The sequence below is a fragment of the Sparus aurata genome, chromosome 21 (genome assembly GCF_900880675.1).
Source record: "Sparus aurata chromosome 21, fSpaAur1.1, whole genome shotgun sequence".
Lineage (NCBI taxonomy): Eukaryota > Metazoa > Chordata > Actinopteri > Spariformes > Sparidae > Sparus > Sparus aurata.
The window spans coordinates 34,124,554-34,145,994 of NC_044207.1; the positions used below are offsets into that span (position 1 = coordinate 34,124,554).

A 21,441-nucleotide genomic window follows, 5' to 3' on the forward strand; every position below is an offset into this window, starting at 1 on the left:
CTTTGACTCTACAGGGAGATTTTGGGATCGAGGGACGTCTGAACAGCAGCTAGAAAATATATTTTAAATAATATGATATCGTGGTAAATATATATTTGTGTCATATATTAAAATAGTAGTTTGTATGCAAATTTGACAAGGGCCAGATTGTGATGGCTAGACAACTGGGTCAGAGCTTCTCTAAAACTGCAGCTCTTGTAGGGTCTTCCCATGCTGCAGTTGTCCAAGGAAGGCACAGTGGTGAACCGGCGACAGGGTCGTGGACTGCCAAGTCTCATTGATGCACATGGGGAGCGAAGGATTTGCCCATGTTGTCTTATCCAACAGACGAGCTGCTGTTGCTATAATTACTGAAGAAGATAATGTTGGTTCTGATAGAAAGGTGTCAGGATACACAGTGCATTACAGTTTGTTGCGTATGGGGCTGCATAGCCACAGACCAGTCACGGTGCCCATGCTGACCCCTGTCCACCGCCGAATGGGCCAACAATGGGCACGTGAGAATCAGAACTGGACCACCGAGCAATGGAAGAAGGTGGCCTGGTCTAATGAATCACATCTCTTTTACATCACGTGGATGGCTGGGTGCATTTGCATTGCTTACCTGGGGAACACATGGCACCAGGATGCACTATGGGAAGGAGGCAAGCCAGCAGAGGCAGTGTGATGCTTTGGGCAATGTTCTGCTGGGAAACCTTGGGTCCTGCCAACCATGTGGATTTTACTTTAACACGTACCACCTGCCTAAGCATTGTTGCAGACCATGTACACCCTTTCATGGAAACAATATTCCCTGATGGTTGTGGCCTCTTTCTGTCATGATTCCGGATTTTGCCTTGTGTTTTTTGTGATTTTTCATGCCTTGTCCCTTTAAGTTTTTCCTGTGGTCTGCCCTCTGTCTCCCTCTGTCTGTCTGCCTTGTTCCCTCCTGGTCTGCTCCTCTGTGCTCCTCCCCTTTGTTAACCCACCTGGCTTCCTCCCTCCTCTCTCCTCACCTGTTCCTCATCTGGTAATCAGTGTCTGTGTATTTAGTCTGTGTGTTTCCCTTCACTCCCTGTCCGGTCATTGTATGTCTTCCGTTTGGTTCGTCTGTCCCTGCTCCCGTCGGCACCCTATTCCTTCTGGTATGTGTTTTTGGATTTCGAGTTTTGCATTTTGCATTTTGATTTGAACTTTGGTTTTGGTTTGTACTTTGCCTTTTTCCTTTGCACTTTGTTGTTTCGCTGTTCAGTTGCTACTTTGTTCTTTTGTCCCTGTTTTGGTTTTGCATTCAGCTTTAAAATAAAGCTCGCCTTTTGTTCATTATTGCTCTTCCCTCTTGTCTGATTTATTGCGTTTGGGTCTAACCCCTTTCCCCTGAGTATCCCCGTTTACCCCAGAACCTGACACTTTCAGCAGGACAATGCGCCATGACACAAAGCAAACATGGCTCAGGATGGTTTGAGGAGCACAACAACAAGTTAGAGGTGTTGACCACCATCTGTGAGATGTGCTGGATAAAAAATAAAGTCCAAACCTTGGAAGTTCTCACAATTCCTAAAGAGGACTTCAACTTTAATCAATAGCAGAAATAGAAATTGGCTCAAAGTGGCAGTTGATTACCTCAAATATTTTGGATATTCAAATGGGTTATAAATTTGATAAATCCAACAGTACACTTCCTCACATGGGGCACCAATATCGTGGTGCATTGCGTAAATGTCTCACACGGGGCACCAAAATACTATGCACTGCATCAGGCAAGGCACAATTATTTAGTACTCATGGAGCATTAAAAGGATTATTATTTACAATGACCACCCTTGAAGATGGGAAAAGATAAACAATTCAATAATTCAGTGTCATAAAACGTTACTAAACTATTTGTAAATCTGATTAATAATTGACTTAGTAATCACAGCCAAAACAGCTATAATGGTTGAAGGATGTCGGAGTTCTTGACAGTAGAGGTTGGCAACATTCACTCTTGTACAATATTAAATGGACAGCAAGAAGGTTCAACAGAGCAGAGGTTCTGACTGACAGTGTGTTTGGATCAGGTCTGCAGTGAGTCCAGGACAGAATCAGAAGGAGGATAGGACCGGTCTCAGTTGTTATTCCCCACCTCCCCTAAGCCTTCACAAAAGGGCAACGTCTCACCCTGATTGGCTGTTAGGGGAATGACTCAAGCTGCTCCCACTTGTTAATTAGGAGCCAGTCTCCACACCTGCAGCAGGTGATCTGAATACACTGCAATCAGTCCAGAGGGAGTGAGAGGTTCAGCCCAAATAAAAGAGAAGTACTACACACACACACACACACACACACACACACACACACACAGACACTTCCCTCTCCTGAGCCTCCACCTCAGCTCCTTCAAGTTACACTCATGAACCACCCATAGATCCCAACCTGTGTCCTTCAGGACAGTTCTGTAATTCACTGGATCGACCCACTGAACAATGTGATACAGAACGATCCACTGTGGGCCAAGCTTAGCCGTAGTATTTGACTTGACAGCAGCTGTACATTTTTCAGATCAGGTTTGACATGAGACGAGACTCCACAGCTCTCATTAAAGGTCCCTTCAAATTTGATGAAAAAAGAAAATTGAGTCGCTGAAAATGAACAAGAATCATTTTTCATGATTGAGCTCCTCCAACCAGTCAGTGTAACAGACACATCCTCAGCAGTCATGAACCACTGAGACGTCAGAACAGGAAACACTCACATGGGTTGTTGCGGAGGCCGCTGACAAAGAAGCCTTTTGTCAGTTTTCTATTAAGACTTGTTGGCTCTCTTCAACACCAAATGTGAACTGTAAAGTGAAACTCTGATGGCTGAAATCACATCACCATTATAAAGTCCATGGACGTGAGCTCCAGGTGGGGGGTCACTGTTGGAAAAAAGGCTTCCAGACAACAAGAGAAAAGACAAAGCAGTCCAGAGAGGGAGAAGAGTTGATGAGTGTGTACAGCAGCAGATATGAATCTGTTCTCAGTGGTTATTAGGACTCATAAAAAACTGTTGAGAGCCAACCAGCACTTCCTTTCCTGCAGCAGACGGGCTGTGTGGGTTTCTGCTCTGCAGCCTCCTCACCGTTAGCTGCACTTTTTCACATGAACAACACAATGACAGTTACAACAGTTACAGCGCTCAGTACTCACTGTCTCAGCTTCCATCTGTCTTATTCACCATCATATAAATAATACTGATAATAGATTAATCATGATGCAATGTTTTTAAATATTTAGTGAATGTAACAGCTGACACATAAAAACATGTGATATACACACAAAACTACAGAAACATCCAGTGAAAATGAAATATACTTCAGTTTATTTTGAGGAACGGGGCAAAGAAATGTTTAATTTTCAGCCAGAAGAAGAAAAATAATATACTGTATATTACTCAGTGTTAATAAGGGTTCATTTTCTCATATTTTACTTGATTAATTTATTTAAACCACTAAAACACAATTTAATAAAACTGTGTGTATATATATATATATATATATATATATATATATATATATATATATAATAACGTGCAGTAAATTATCATATTTTTATGATGATAATACATGATTTGTACATCTTGATTGATAATAAGAGATCTTCTCACATTAAAGAGTTTTTGCAGCGAAAGAACATTTTTAAATGTTGGTGTTTCTGAAATCTTCCATACTCTCATAAACTGTCCCTGTAAAAAATACAATTTCAGATAAATTCAAACTTTTCTCCCTCAAAGTGTTTAACTGACAACGAGAGGATTTGCAGCAGCGACTCCTCGACTGTAACATTTACAGGAACATGTGGTTCATCTGTTCTCATCGATCAGGGCAACAGAACACAAACCACTCAGACAGAAACACAAACCACAGAGACAAACAAGTCGTCTTGTTGTTTAGTGAAGCTGAAGTGGAGCGTCCATGTTGGTTCACCTCAGGTCTCATAATGAGGTTCCAGCTGATCAGAGAGCTGCTGTCAGAGCCATCAGAGTCGTGTGTCCGTCTCAATCAGTGGTCAGTTTCCAACAGTTCACCTGGTTAACCCCACTGAGCCACTGATCTCCTGTCAGTCAGCTTCTAGCTTCAGTTTGCATCAGTGCAGCTGTCTGTGCTTCACTCACACAGCTCCAAATGTGACATGTTATTGTGGCATGAAGCCTGTTTTTAAGTTTCACGGCTGTTTTTGTCTGACTTACAAACTCAAAAACACTCATGTGAAGATTTGTAACTGCTGTCAAAACACACTGAATGATTCTGGTGTAAAAGCTGAGAGAGTTAAATTATATTTTATCAGTTGATAAAAAAATAAACACAGCCATCATTCAAACTGAGGGCGACTGATGAAGCTGCTGGGTGATCATTTTATAGCAGTTGTAGCTTGAAAGCAGCTCGCTCTGCTGCTTGTTCATGTGTGTAAACAACAGTGTCATCAGCGTAGAGTTTGACATCCACACTGACACAATTATAAAAGGGGCTCAGCACTGAACCTGGTGGCACAGCCACACCTACTGACTTGTATATAATAGCTATATGTTTCTGTTTGCTTCTCTTTCTTTAGCTTTGTTGTCCTTGTTTAGCTGTATGCTAATATTCACATCTTCCTCTACATTTGTTCTTGCTGCTGTGTGAAAGTATATTGAGAGCTAATTACAACCAGAGTCAAATGACTTGTAGGCATCAACATACATGGTCCATGAAGTTGATTCTGTTTCTGATGATTTGCTCTGAAGACAAACTGAAATCCATAAAAACAAGACTGTTTCTAAAACACACACTGTGATTTTTCACTTTATTGAGAATGTTACACTGAAAGAATTGAACAAAGCTGCCACACTCTGCATAATGTATTAAAAAGAAAGACAAGAAGAGAAAAATACTAAAACAATCAAATATCTAGCAGACAGCTAATGATTCAGCTTCATGTTCTATTATTATACAAGTCACAATTCAAAGTGGAAATAAACTAGAGGATGAAAATAACACTATAGCACAGAATTTATACTCAGTCACTGCAGATATATATGTGTATATATGTATTTATATATGTAGGATGACTGAATCTAACCTGTGCATCAAAAGATACATTTTACAACCAACCACAAAACATGAACGCTGACATTTGTGAGTGCTGATCAAAGTGATCAATGAGACGAACTGATGAGATTTGATGGTGAGAAAAGGCGAGCAGAAAACAGTCAGTCAGCATGTGAGCAGTTGGTGGACGGTCCCTTGTTTCAGAGGATCCTCAGCAGAGAGAGTCCACAGCAGTACACCAGACTCTTCACTATCAGCACTGTGTAGAGCACACAGAGCAGCTTCACCCTGCACTGAGACTGGAAGGACACTGACACACACACACACACACACACACACACACACACACACACACACACACACACAGACAAACAGTGTTAATTTCACCTTTCACTGCACACACAGTCATTAGATTCATTCTTCATACAGAAATATTTATAGTGGAGCTTTAAGAGAAAATCCCCAAAGTTTTTATAGCAGCCTCAAAGGTCAAAATGTAGTATAGTGTCCCTAAAACGTGTTATTTGTCAGAGTGTGGAGTGAAAGCTCTCTCATTGGGATTAGTTGTGCTGTTGGACACTCTAACAGAATCAGGGAGTGTCTGTTTAAATCCTTCAATGATGAGCAGAAAGTGAACAGACTGATCTGCAGCCCTAACTGCAGCAGAACATTGGAGCTGTCCATGCAGAGAGGCAGCAGGTGATCTTACAGTCAGCTTGCTGCAGAGCTGGCAGGTCTGCTGGCTCTCTCTCTGGAGGACAGGAGGCTGCTGCAGCTGCTGGAACCTCTGAAACAGAAAAGAGGCCAAAAGAAATGTCAGTCCTCTGCTCCTCTGCTCTCTTTGACAGCGTCTCCACATGAAGCTGAATCACTGCTGAACACAGTCACCAAGCCTTCATTACCTTGTTCTGTTTGGGCCTCCACTGTGCCCCCCTCGTGCTGGACGGAGCAGCGGTATTTATACGTGAAGTTAGCGTTCCCGTCAACCAGCAAGATGGCGGCGGTGCGTCCCGACTCTCTGAGCTCCAGCTGCTCTTCTTCACCAAGGAGCGACTCCACCTGATCCTCCTTTCGTCTTTTCCAAGAGAACTTGACCAGAGGAGGAAACATGGCTGAGGCCACACACAGCAGGGAGCTCCTCCCCTCCAGGTGGGCTCTGGATGCTGCTGGGTAAACGCTCACCACGGGCTTCACTATCTGCTCATCTGAAGCTTGACAGCAGCAACAAGCAGCACAGACACACATTGACACAGTCAACAGCAGCTTCCAGCACTGCACTGCATTCAGTGTGATCCTGGAAACTACATGGACTCTGATCACTAAACTACTCATCAATACAGCACAAAGTTCAACACATAGACTGGATTCACCTGCACATCAAACACACTCATCATGTCATGTCATCATATGTTATATGGGGACAAACAACATTATGTGTTCAGCACTTCTTTCTTTCAATGTGCACATTCATCATTATTATGACTCTCACTAATAATAATATAACATCATATTTTCACACAATGGAAAATCTTCATCTGTATCATGATAAAAGACAGATTATAATAAAGGACATATTTACCCTCAAGTTTAATACGCGCTGACATTTTAATGTTTACATCATCCACCACATATTATAAATATTTAAGAGAAAATTCATCTTGAATTTCATGTTGTTCAGAAATATTCACATTTAATACACAATTACAAATACATGTTTTCATACGAATAACATGAAACAAGATGTCATTTAATTTAAAAGAAGGTAAACTTTTGTTGGTTTAATGACATAAAATACTATAAAATTATCAAAATGTTCTTTTACGAAATTTAGAAGCTGCTTTAAATATATTTTGATATATATTTTATGATAAAAATAGATATTCACATTCACATGAAATACTTTTTTAAAGTTATTACAACATGTCTGACATATTAAAGATTTACCAGCGTGTACTTAAGTTCAGCTGCTAAAGAAAAACAAATCAGTTAATAAATAATATCATAATTATTTTTACAAATGTTTTTACATTTATAGACATTTACAATGAAATGATTGGATATGTTAGATATGAATAATAACTGCTTTGTAATATAATATGAAGAAAGGTGAGAATTTATTGATCCTTTACAGGAACTTCACATGTGGTTAAATTAAATGTGATAATATAACACAACATAATATAATATAATATAAGATAATATGATATAATATAATATAATATAAGATAATATGATATAATATAATATAATTTAATATAACATAATATAATGTGTCTTAATGAAAAATGTATATCGTACACAATATTTACAATCACGCGCTGCTAATTAATTTACTTTCATGTATTTTAAATGAGGTTTGGATATTTTTGTTTAAATATATGTGAAATTATTAATGAATATATTTTATCATCATATGGAAATTATTTAAAAGTTAAACGTAAAAAAGACACATTTTAATGTGCCATTGTCAGTCATACTATATATTTTTTCCTTGAATATGATATTTTTTTATATTTTAGTATAATGATTATATTTTATATTTATTGTAACATCATATTCAGTACATGTTTTTCTACATCTACACATTTGTCTCACACTACCATCAACCATCATATAAAATACATTTCACCATTTAACAATTAATTATTAATGATCCTATAAAACATATTTAAAGTTATATGTTTTTCAAATACATTTACTGACACATTAAATGATGTTTAATATCATATATAATGTTGTTTTATAAAACAAGAGATGGTGCTGAATTATTGAGCGGGTCAAATACTGTATATTTGTAACATTGTCAATATCAAACTTTTTCTCTATGAATCAGTTTGATCTCCTGCAGAAATAAAGAAGAACTTCAGCTGTGCAGTGAGATTTAAACATCTTTCAGGAGTTATGAACCTTTTTATGGAACAATAGCTGCACGGCTGCAAGAATTCTCTACTAATTATGAACAAACTAACATGTAAAGCCTGAAGCAGCAGAAACTCATTAAAAACACATTTTACACTTGTTCAATAAAACAACTGAAGGAAAATGAAGCTTTATTCTTACCTGTTACAAACAGTTTAGTTCCAGAGCCAAAGATGTAGTATTCACCTCCTCCCACAGCGAGAAAGAGTAATACAAAAACCTGTGTGCTGTTGAACGTGTCGGCTGAGGTGAACGAGTCCAAATGATGAAGCAGGATCATGTTTCAGCTCCATGATGTGTTTCTCTAATGTTCATATCAACATGACTGTCTCTTCTTTTATTGTCTTTTTAGACACACTAGCAGTGTTGCTCTGTGGATGCTAATGTCTGTCGCTCCACTACTTTAGTCCACATGGATTGGACCTGGACCAAAGGATGGATGGATGAACTGACATGACATTTTCTACAGACATTCTTGGTCCCCAGAGGATGAACTTCATTTATTGACTTTGTTGATTCTGACTTGTTATCTAGCTCCACCAGCAGGTCCACCAGTTCCTGGTCCTCAGTCGGCGGCCCAGTCGACACCTGTTCCTGCTTCCTTGTCTGCAGGTCAGCAGACTCCCTCCAGAGCCGGACCGGCGGTCTTTCCTGATCCCCGTCCAGACCTCCAGCTGCCGGCCTCCTGCTCTTCCTTGCAGCAGTCCTCTGTTCCTGTTCTGCAGCAACCTGTCTGAGCTGAGCTGCAGCTGTCTCCAGTTCCTGTGCTGAATCAGTCTCCTGTGGCTGTGGTTCTGTAACCTCTTGTTTTCCTGACTCTGACAGCTCCACCAGCTCCAGTGGCAGCTCCTGACAAATCTCTCTATTTGTACAGTTAGGATGAACATTACACAGTGATCATCAACAGATGGGTCGACATTCATGAGTTCACCCTCAAGACACCTTTAGATGTAAAGGTAACTACATGTTAGAGCTAATAAAGGACAGTGGCACTGGGCCTGATAATGTGCAATTAATAAAACTATTTACAATTCAACTTTTGAGGAGATATAAATGCAGTGTTGGGAATGTTCAATTTCACTAGCAAAGACCACACCGCCAAAAGTTGCGTTTAAATGATTTATCATGAAAGATCTTGGTTCTTTGAGTTCTTTGAGCACGTTCCGGGGAAGCTTGGTAGAGAATCCACCGCCACACCCGGGCAGCGACGGACCCCTCATGGACCTACAAAGGAGAGAAAAGCAAAGAAAAAACATGGAGAGAGAAATGGGGTGGGGGGAGGGGCGCAGAATACGAGAGCGAAGAAGAGGAGAGGGTCAGGTGTTTTTTTATAGGAATACAGGAAGTTGTCGTTGTTGAGGTGTGGTCCTACTCCTGAAACTTCACCAGATAAGCTTCAGTTAAAGCGAAACTCTCGCTAAAAAGCAACCAAGGCATTATTTGGGATTGAATATGAGTCAAACCTTCGTGTGAAAGCATAATTACGACGAAAGGGGCACTTTTAAGATTTACCAGCGTTTTGGTTTTGGGCACGTTCATTTTGAACGGGAGTGCATGGGGCAAGACATGCTAGCATCAAAATCGCTATTTTTAGAACACTAAGAAGGCTCGACACAACATGAAACTTTGCTCGTAGCATCACTAGGGTCTCTACTCATGAACAAGAGCATTGAGAACGGTGGCACAGAGCTCGGGGAGCAGACCAGAGCGCTGCTGTCGGGGCTGCAGCCCTGGCTCGGAGCAACAGGCTGTTCTACTGTTGTGCTAACTGTGGCTAATGCTCCGTGCTCGGCGCCCCAATACTACTGCCACACTGCATATGCATATAGAGACCGAAGCTAGGGAGCTCCGGGACAGAACCAGATACACAGAGACTTGGACACATCAGGAGAGAGCTTGAAGAAAAGTCTGCGAGGTAGTTGGACTCTGTGTTGCCCAGAGACGGCCAGCACGTGGGCCCTAAATGGTGTATTATAGCTGGGCCGTCCAGCCCCACCTTCCCGCAGGCTGCTGCCGTTACCTTCTTAAATGATATGCAAACCACGCTCTACTTGCCCCTCCCCTCAGGCCCCTCCCTCTCGACGCCAAAACAGTGACAGAAAGTTGAAATCAATCAGTGACACTGAAAAAAAATCTGTCACTGAAAAAAAAGTGACATGAAGAAAAAATCTGAAGATTGTCATTGAAAAATACAAAAAAGTCCCAATAAAATACAATGATAAGATTTTCTGATTTGAATTAATTGAATTACTTTCTTTTTTCAGTGCCAATACTTGTTTCAATGCCAATACAACTGTTTTCAATACAAATGTTTCAATGACAATGTTTCTTTTTTCAGTACTGGTTTTGTTTTCAATGCCAATTTTTTTTTTGGATGCCACATTTTAAAGTCACCGTTATGGCTCCATAATCTTCCCCCTGGTGGAGAGAATACACGGAGAGATACGACCTGGCCCACTGTGGGTTCTGGAGGAGAACGCGGCTCCGCTGCAGTGTGCTGCACGATGAAGTCACTGGCGCGACTAACGTCATCGGTGCACTGTGGAGTATGCAGCGGCCGGAGTGGAGGTGAAGGTGGAGGCCGTGAGCAGCGGGAAAGCTGGGCACTGTTGACGGTTGGACGGAATGGGAGGTGGGGGGAGATGAGAGGGAACTGGGACTCTCATCTTGGCAACAGTGGCTGCTGGTTCGGTGCCAGGAGGCTGGCCGGTCGGACATGAGGTGTCTGGGGGACCAGCTTTCACCTGGAGTACAGCAGGGAGGACCGAGACCTCTGCATGGGTGAAGTTGCGTTGGTTGTGCCTGGATGACCATGCCAGAGTGGAGGTGATTGCAGGTGGAGGAGATTCGGAGATGATGGAACGATTGTCAAAAAGATCATCTCCAGAGGATTAAGAAATGGCTCTGGGTTTGTCGGGAAGGTGGTAAGGTTTTCAATTTGCAGGTTGCGATTTGCTTGTCTTAGCGGAAACAATGAGAACTTGAGACAAATGTGAGAGAACTGGTTAGACTTGTTGATATAAAATCAACGGGTGATTGAATCAGGACGAACAGATGGTTTAGTCGTAAAAGGCACAGGTGGTTTGATGCGTTGCGGATGGTCAGATTGGCTGGGCCTGCGTTGTAGATCAGCAAGGCAGAGTGGAGTGGTCAAGTTCCTGAATCTTAGTTATAGTAACTCCATTAAAGTGGTAAATGAAATCAACAAAGTCAGAAAACAAACATGCCAGGTTGGAAAGAGGAGCATTCAAGAAAACATGTTAGTGCAGCATTCACAGAGGCTGCACTGCTATGAAGCTTCAGAATGGAAGTTGATCAGAGCGTCTGGGCCATTTTCAACCAGACTGAAATCTCCCTAAAGGGACAGACATGGCTTGATGCTGCAGCTCATTCAGAGTTTTTGTTTTTGTTTGTGCTTGAATATATTTTTCCATTTAAAGCTGACTTTGCACTACCCTGTCAGGTTCTGGAGCCACTGTGGTGTTCAGCAGCACAGACAAGAGCTGTTATTGTTAGCCTATCAGGTCAGAAGGAGTGGGTTACACAATCATTTTAATGTTGCTGTGATTTGTGACAGAGTGAATGGTGTCTCTGTCTCAGCCACTCCACCCTCCTATCACTTGTCTCTGCATTATGTAACTGTGGTGAGCGGGTAGCATCACAGTGTGGAACTCTGTGCAGCAGCACATCACACACAGCACCATATCACTGACTTTAGTCCAACTGGATCATATTTTATGGACCAAATGTTTTCTGGTTTTCCCTCTGATGTCCTCCGGCTGCTCTGCCTCCACCTGATGCTAACGTTAGCTACGACTTAGCTCTGCTAGCTGACTCTGCTAGGAGCACCGCCAGGGAGTGTTGGTGTTTACACCGCTGTCACAGCAGCTTCAGACCACCAGGAGGAGGAGGGGTTTAGATCTGGGTCAGGAACGGGCAACAGAACCGGGCTCAGCAGCCTCCATGGACATCATGACAAAGGTAACAAGAAATTAGGAGAGACAGAGAGAAAGTGACTGAGTGGGAGACAAGAGACAAAAGACTAAAGTCAGAGTCTCAGACTGGCTTTAGTGGTCAGAGACAGCTTCACTAACTAAAAGTCTGCAGACAGACGCAGAGCTGTGTTGTGTGAAGCACTTGTTCAAACTTTGAGAGCCAGACGGTTAAAAAGGCCTGAGAGTTTAGTTTGACTGGGTTAACCCGGGTTACAAATGATCTTCTGGAGCTTTGATGAAGAAGTTTTCTCTGACTCTCTCTGGACCATTGTTCCTCTGAATCCTGACATTCTGTCAGTCTGACAGGATTCTGAATGCTTTCTGTTCAATTTTTGGTTTCCGATTCAAAACGAAAAACTGGACACAAATCCTTTTCTGTTTTTATGATTTTCGACAGCAAAACGGAAATCGAATGGCCTCAAAGTAGACGGACCGACATGTGTCCAAGATTTGTCTTTTAAAATGTCCTAAAGTGAAATGATGTGGTGAAATGTGCTGAAAGGTGTTAAACAACAAGTGCTGCTGGAAGTGTTTTCATTCAGAGCACATTAGTGTTGTGAGGGACGGATGGACTTTATTCAGCAGCAGGACGTTGGGCTGTAAATATTTGATGATGTTTGATATCATTTTATTGAAATATTCTGAAGTATGTTTGTTGTTTTACTGATTCATCTGGATTATGTTTGAGTTTGTCATTGAATTATTTTCCTCTTTATTTTCTCATTGTGTTTGTGTTTGTCTCCTTTTTCCTCTCTGTGTGAAACAACAATAAACCTGCTGGAATATCTGATCAAAATATAAATAAATAGAATATGAAATAAATCCCTCAGTTCAGTGTGTTTGTGACTGTGGCTGAGATGGAGGTGAAACATGTGAACCTGGGCTGTGGTTTACTGCTCTCTTCCTGTCACAAACACTGTTTGACGTCTGTTCATCTGTTGGTTTTTGTTCAGGCTGCTCGCATCATTTCTCACTGTGGGCTTCATATATATAACAGGAGCAGTAGTAGGTGGCTGAATGAAGGAGTTTAACTTTCTGGATCCTCAAGTCCCAGCTGTTCTGATTGTTCACAGCTGAGAAATCATTTTTCTGAGGATGAGTACTGTACGACTTATCTATTTTACCATCACTCCTGTCAATATCAAAAATCACTCTGAATGTTTCTGTGTCTTTCTTCTGGTACCAGTATACATAGTTGCTGCCACACTGGTCAGTTCCTCGACAGCTGAAGGAGACGTCTCCATCAACTCTCCTGGTCAATGTTAAATCCTCCTGAATCAGCTGTGCTGCCATGACAACCAGCGCTGTAGAGAAGCAGACAGATAGATGAAGGTCAGTGTGACAGTGTTTGTTCCAGGTGGACTTTGTTGGCTCCTGATTGGCTGGAAACACTCACCTGAACACAGACAGCACAGAGCAGCAGCTGGGAGGAAAAGCATTTTGTGCAGTGGTGTTTCCTCTGGTGAACCTGGGGAGAAGTGGCGCTCTGACGCAGCTGAGGCCAAACCAGGACGAGCTGCCAGATCAGACGAGGGCCACGTGGTTTCTAACAGGTCCTCAGAGCTCCCATCAGCCCCTGCGGCTCACAGATAAGGCCGCCGCTGCCGATCGACGGCTCGGCTGAAGCTGCCGTGTGATAGAAATAGAAACCCACATTCATGTGAGCAGCAACACATTCAGGTTGGTGGTGAATTTAGTAGCACAGACTGTTATCTGTTGTTGAACAGCTGTGATGAAAAGACAAAAGGACAAATCCACAAAACTCCTCCACTGTGATTTGAAGCCTTAAACGTCCCCTTACATTTCTGTCATTTCACTGAATCATTTCATTTCTATGACACATCAAACCTTTTCCACACACAGTGTCACATCTTTATTGTGTCTCCTGTTGTTCAGTCTCTTCATTAAAGCTACAGGATGTTTCACTGAGGGAAAGATTCAAAGCCAAGACTCCATCAAATGGAACATTTCAACATGTCTGCTGCATCATTTTACACACATTTCCCCAAAATCCAGCCTGACACATTTGGTGTTGTTGTAAACTTTGGGATCTCCAGCAGAACGTCAGATAAAGTTCAGAGGGTCAGTTTGTAAAGACGAAGCCAGCGGAGGCTTCAGAAGAGTTGAAATCCAGCTGTGCTCCTCATATGTGAAGCAGTGGTTCTGGTTCTGTTCCCTGGAAGGAGCTCAGGGCTCTGCTCTCTACTTCCTCCATGTAGAGGTCAGCCACAATGGGAGACACTGGTGAAGCCACCACAGCTGTGCTTCTGCCTGTAAAAACCCTCCTGGGATGTGAAACAGGTGGTATTCAGGCAGAGGTCGGGTCCAAAAAGTGGTCCCAATGAAAAGAGACAATGTGTGGTTTGTAAGTGAGCTTTAAAACGACACATAGAAGTGTTTTCTGATGTGATGAAACTATCAGCAGGACCACATCATTTGTCTCTGTCTGTCAAAAGTGTCCAATAAGAAGACAAATCAAATAGAAACTATAGAAGAGCAATTCAACTCCAACTTACAAGGCAAGCAGTACAAATACACACAGTACCCACCAGCAGAGATGTACTTCAACTAATACTGCAGTACTGTCTCAAGTGAAGTGACACAGTGCTGTGATTAGTTAGACTTCTATAGTTATAGTTAGTATAGTACATGTCAGAGTAATATGACACCATCTACTGTAACAGGCAGCAGCAGAATAATATAGTAATAATACAGTTCATAATATAGTTGCAGTAGAAAAAGTGTTTGAAGTATTTTTAGAAGTAGTACCAACAATAATGCCAGTAATACTCCTCATTTACTGCTGTGTGTTTTTTATCCACTAGATGTCACTGTGGGTTTGTCGCCAGTAAAATAAGAGGGCGGAGCGTCATGGTGTCGTCATGGCGACCGTCATCAGCATCACGTGGATGTCCCTGCACTTCCCGTGACTGACCACAGGGTGGTGGTGTTTCTCTGTGATGTTAATGTCAGCACCAGCAGCAAACACAGAAATCCAGCATGTGATCAGCTTTAGTTTGAAATGTGTCACACAGCCGTGGTGGAAGAGCTGATTTATTGGTGTGACAGCGATCTAACAGCGTAAAAACACATGTAATGTCACACATGTGTTGTCTGCTGAGACAGCTGCAACATGTTGTCATTCTTCCAACAGTGTTTCATGGTGAAAATGATCCAAGTGTTCAGAGTTAGAACACCCAGAACAGAACAAACATCCCTTCAGATAATATGAAATGTATCATAACTGTTCCTTCAGCTTCTTAAAGGAACACACTGACATTTGTCTGCTTTGGTTTGACGCTGTTATTCCATTTCAAGCAGATTTCAATCAGGAGAGACGAGTGAATGAAGTAAAGATCATGTTTATGACAGCAGATGATATGTGATCAGTGAGTCTGCTCACAAAGTCTTTGTCACTTTGACTCTACAGGGAGATTTTGTGATGGAGGGGCGTCTGAACAGCAGCAAGAAAAATCCATCAAATAAATAAAAAACAGCCCAAAGTTTCCCCCAAAGAATGCTGACTGACTGAGCAGGAATGAAATGGACACAATTAAACAAAGATGGTTTAATCTGTGAGGAGATAACACATAAAGTCTGACATGGAAAAAAAATTAGTTTAACTGATAAAAATAACACTGAACTATGAACGGAGACAGGAACAAATTTTTTTGTTGGTTGCGATGAGCTTCACTGAACTTTCACTGGAGCTTCATCTGAAAAAACATTTACAGAAAACATTAATAAAGACGCAGCTGTTTGTCTGATATTCTGAACGAATAGAGCTAAAGGAAAATAAATACTAATACAGGTAGTACTTCATTATATTCATGGACGTGAGCTCCAGGTGGGGGGTCACTGTTGGTCTCTGGGCTCAGTTCAACTTTGTGTGGGTGGAGGGCTCAGTGGAAAAAAGGCTTCCAGACAACAAGAGAAAAGACAAAGCAGTCCAGAGAGGGAGAGGAGTTGATGAGTGTGTACAGCAGCAGATATGAATCTGTTCTCAGTGGTTATTAGGACTCATAAAAAACTGTTGAGAGCCAACCAGCACTTCCTTTCCTGCAGCAGACGGGCTGTGTGGGTTTCTGCTCTGCAGCCTCCTCACCGTTAGCTGCACTTTTTCACATGAACAACACAATGACAGTTACAACAGTTACAGCGCTCAGTACTCACTGTCTCAGCTTCCATCTGTCTTATTCACCTGGGAGACAAACCTGGGAGCTGAGAAGCTGAAATAAAAGATGTGTTGATACTGTTTGATTGATTCTGTAAAGGTGACAGTTTACTGACAGTTTCTGCAGCCTGACACCAACTTGGAAGGCGACTGATGAAGCTGCTGTGTGATCATTTTATAGCAGTTGTAGCTTGAAAGCAGCTCGCTCTGCTGTTTGTTCATGTGTGTAAACAACAGTGTCATCAGCGTAGAGTTTGACATCCACACTGACACAATTATAAAAGGGGCTCAGCACTGAACCTGGTGGCACAGCCACACCTACTGACTTGTAATAATAGCTATATGTTTCTGTTTGCTTCTCTTTCTTTAGCTTTGTTGTCCTTGTTTAGCTGTATGCTAATATTCACATCTTCCTCTACATTTGTTCTTGCTGCTGTGTGAAAGTATATTGAGAGCTAATTACAACCAGAGTCAAATGACTTGTAGGCGTCAACATACATGGTCCATGAAGTTGATTCTGTTTCTGATGATTTGCTCTGAAGACAAACTGAAATCCATAAAAACAAGACTGTTTCTAAAACACACACTGTGATTTTCACTTTATTGAGAATGTTACACTGAAAGAATTGAACAAAGCTGCCACACTCTGCATAATGTATTAAAAAGAAAGACAAGAAGAGAAAAATACAAAACAATCAAATATCTAGCAGACAGCTAATGATTCAGCTTCATGTTCTATTATTATACAAGTCACAATTCAAAGTGGAAATAAACTAGAGGATGAAAATAACACTATAGCACAGAATTTATACTCAGTCACTGCAGATATATATGTGTATATATGTATTTATATATGTAGGATGACTGAATCTAACCTGTGCATCAAAAGATACATTTTACAACAACCAAAAACATGAACATTGACATTTGTGAGTGCTGATCAAAGTGATCAATGAGACGAACTGATGAGATTTGATGGTGAGAAAAGGCGAGCAAAACAGTCAGTCAGCATGTGAGCAGTTGGTGGACGGTCCCTTGTTTCAGAGGATCCTCAGCAGAGAGAGTCCACAGCAGTACACCAGACTCTTCACTATCAGCACTGTGTAGAGCACACAGAGCAGCTTCACCTGGTGGTGGAGCTGTGGAAACTGCTGGAACAAAAGGGACCAAAAGAAATGTCAGTCCTCTGCTCCTCTGCTCTCTTTGACAGCGTCTCCACATGAAGCTGAATCACTGCTGAACACAGTCACCAAGCCTTCATTACCTTGTTCTGTTTGGGCCTCCACTGTGCCCCCCTCGTGCTGGACGGAGCAGCGGTATTATAGCGTGGGTAGCGTCCGTCAACCAGCAAGATGCGGCGGTGCGTCCCGACTCTCTGAGCTCCAGCTGCTCTCCCTCAGCAGGGAGCCATCTCCTGATCCTCCTCGTCTTTCCAGGAGAAGCGGACCAGAGGAGGGGAAAACATGGCTGAGGCCACACACAGCAGGGAGCTCCTCCCCTCCAGGTGGGCTCTGGATGCTGCTGGGTACACGCTCACCACGGGCTTCACTACTCTCATTGAAGCTTGACAGCAGCAACAAGCAGCACAGACACACATTGACACAGTCAACAGCAGCTTCCAGCACTGCACTGCATTCAGTGTGATCCTGGAAACTACATGGACTCTGATCACTAAACTACTCATCAATACAGCACAAAGTTCAACACATAGACTGGATTCACCTGCACATCAAACACACTCATCATGTCATGTCATCATATGTTATATGGGGACAAACAACATCATGTTCAGCACTTCTTTCTTTCAATGTGCACATTCATCATTATTATGACTCTTACTAATAATAATATAACATCATATTTTCATACAATGGAAAATCTTCATCTGTATCATGATAAAAGACAGATTATATAAAGGACATATTTACCCTCAAGTTTAATACGCGCTGACATTTGAATGTTGACATTATTCCACCACGTATTATAAATACTTTTAAAAATACATCTGGGATGTCATGATTTTCATAAATTTACTCCTACTACATTATTACAAATACACGTTTTCATGTGACTAATGTAAACAACATGTAATAATAAAAGAATGTACAACTTTGTTGTTTTCACGATATGAAAATGTTATCATGATGACAATGTTCGTTTACAAAATGTAAAGTTGCTTTAAATATTTGTTCATGTATATTTACAATAAAATATATATTTAAGTTCATATGAAGAGTTATTACATGTCCAATACATTACAGATGTACCAGCGTGTACTTTAGTCCAGCTGATAAAGAAAAGCAAATCATTATCAATGATATCATAATTTTTTCTTAGTATTTTTACATTTATAGACAATTACAATGAAATGTTCAGATATGTTAAATATCTATAGTAAGTGCTTCGTAATGTAATCTGAAGAAAGGTGATAATTATTGATCCTTTACAGGAACTTCAGATTTTATTTAATTAAATTTGATAATATAATATAATTAATATAATAATATAACATAATATGTCATAATAAAAACAGTATGTCACCACAGTATTTACCATCACATGCTAAAGCATTGAATTTATTATTTACATTCGGTTTGGAATTATTTTTTTGTTTAAATTATATGTGAAATTAATGATGAATATATGTTATACATATACTTATTTAAAAGTCAATAACATAAAAAGTACACATTATCATGCGCCATTGTATACATATATATTTTTCAAATAAATAATGATTTTTATATTTTAGTGTAATTTGTATATTCTATATTTATTGTCATATATTGAGTATCTGTTGTTTTCATGTATAATATTTTAAACAAAAGACATTGTACCATTGTATCAATACAACTGTCATAAGGTCAGCTTGACTATTTAATAATGAATTATTAATATAGTATACAACATATTTAAAGTTATATGTTTATCAAATACATTTACTGACATATATTAAATGATGTTTAATATCATATATGATGTTGTTTATAAAAACAAGAGATGGTGCTGAATTACTGAGAGGATCAAATACTGTATATTTGTAACATTGTCAATATCAAACTTTTTCTCTATGAATCAGTTTGATCTCCTGCAGAAATAAAGAAGAACTTCAGCTGTGCAGTGAGATTTAAACATCTTTTCAGGAGTTATGAACCTTTTTATGGAACAATAGCTGCACGGCTGCAAGAATTCTCTACTAATTATGAACAAAAACATGAAAGCCTGAAGCAGCAGAAACTCATTAAAAACACATTTTACACTTGTCATAAAACAACTGAAGGAAAATGAAGCTTTATTCTTACCTGTTACAACCGTTTAGTTCCAGAGCCAAAGATGTAGTATCCATATGTTCCTCCCACAGTGAGACAGAGTAATACAAAAACCTGTGTGCTGTTGAACGTGTCGGCTGAGGTGAACGAGTCCAAATGATGAAGCAGGATCATGTTTCAGCTCCATGATGTGTTTCTCTAATGTTCATATCAACATGACTGTCTCTTCTTTTATTGTCTTTTTAGACACACTAGCAGTGTTGCTCTGTGGATGCTAATGTCTGTCGCTCCACTACTTTAGTCCACATGGATTGGACCTGGACCAAAGGATGGATGGATGGACTGACATGACATTTTCTACAGACATTCTTGGTCCCCAGAGGATGAACTTCATTCATTGACTTTGTTGATTCGACTTGTTATCTAGCTCCACCAGCAGGTCCACCAGTTCCTGGTCCTCAGTCGGCGGCCAGTCGACACCTGTTCCTGCTTCCTTGTCTGCAGGTCAGCAGACTGGCTCCAGACCGGACCGGCGGTCTTTCCTGATCCCCGTCCAGACCTCCAGCTGCCGGCCTCCTGCTCTGCCTTGCAGCAGTCCTCTGTTCCTGTTCTGCAGCAACCTGTCTGAGCTGAGCTGCAGCTGTCTCCAGTTCCTGTGCTGAATCAGTCTCCTGTGGCTGTGGTTCTGTAACCTCTTGTTTTCCTGACTCTGACAGCTCCACCAGCTCCAGCTTATGTTAGAGCTAATAAAGGACAGTGGCACTGGGCCTGATAATGTGCAATTAATAAAACTATTGTGTTGGGAATGTTCAGTTTAAATTCAGCTGACTCACTCTAGAAGAATAGATATTTTTCAAGGCGTTTCCCAGGTGTCCCCTGTCAATGTAATCTCGCGGATAGTTTATAATCATATGGATGCTGTTATAATGTGCAGTGATTGAGATTCTGACCCACCAAACATCCTGGAAAGTGACAAAGTTACGTTTTTCACTCTAAATTATATAATTACATAACCTCCATCAGTGAATGCTGATTTCGGATGGAAATGTGACGAAGACTTGGTAGAACAGGTGGGAGGACAGACGCTTCTCCTCGTATATCTGCGGTATTTTTTTTCATATATTCTTCACACAGGTGGCTGTGGATCAGTGGGTAGAGCGGGTCGTCTAGTGATCGGAAGGTCACTGGTTCGAATCTCGGCTCCCCTAGCTGCATGTCGAAGTGTCCTTGAGCAAGATACTGAACCCCAAATTGCTCCTGATGAGCAGTTGGGCCTTGCATGGCAGCCTCCTCCATCAGTGTGTGAATGGGTGAATGTGGCATGTATTGCACAGCGCTTTGAGCTGTCGTCAGACTGGAAAAGCGATATAAAAGTTGCCAAAAAACCGTTACCTTTGTTTGGTAATGTTGATTTGTGGGACATTTCTCTGTATTTAGTTGAGTGAAGGACCTGTGTAGTTATCAGACTGTCCGATTGACACCCTCTATACGCCCAGCCAGCACATCATTCACATTGTTCTGTTTGCCAATACTGCACCTCTGATACCACCGGAGCAAAATTTCACCCCTCACTGCTTCCGAGACATTCACACAGAGGCAGAGGCGGAGAATTAGCGCAGATCCCTGCTACCAAACGGCAGTCTGAATGGGGCTACTGCCTGTGGGAGAAAAACTGTTCTTCAGTCTGTTTGTTTCAGATCTGTTAGATCTAAATGTCTTCCAGAGGGCAGGGTGAAGAACAGGTAATGTCCAGGGTGAGTGGGTCCTTAACAATACAGCTGGGCCTCTTTTGAGTTCGGCCAGTGTAAATGTCTCTGAGAGGGGGTAGTGTTGTCCCGATGACATCCGCTGTCATCCCGATGACACCACCCGCTGCAGGTCCGTCCTGTCCGTTGTTGGCAGCAGCAGGTCAGGAAGGTTTCTATCACTGACTGATAGAAGTGGTCAGCAGGTGTTGAGGGAGGTGAGCATGCTTTAGCTTCCAGAGGAAGTAAAGTTTCTGTTGGGCCTTCCCACCTGATGAGAGATGTGAGTTCTCCAGGTGAGGTCGGCCGAGAT

At 41.4% G+C, this 21,441-nt stretch overlaps 1 protein-coding gene across 1 annotated transcript in view; it reads right to left on the reverse strand.

Moving 5' to 3' along the window:
• Positions 1-4,766: 4,766 nt before the first annotated feature.
• Positions 4,767-21,441, reverse strand: part of LOC115572512 (uncharacterized) — a 23,746-nt gene continuing 7,071 nt past the window's right edge. The window contains exons 2-4 of the mRNA XM_030402659.1: positions 5,929-6,237; positions 5,736-5,813; positions 4,767-5,336 (exon numbers count right to left, since the gene is read on the reverse strand). Of these exons, the coding sequence (XP_030258519.1) occupies positions 5,227-5,336; positions 5,736-5,813; positions 5,929-6,237 (497 nt within the window). The 3' untranslated portion in view covers positions 4,767-5,226. The remainder of the gene's footprint in view (positions 5,337-5,735; positions 5,814-5,928; positions 6,238-21,441) is intronic.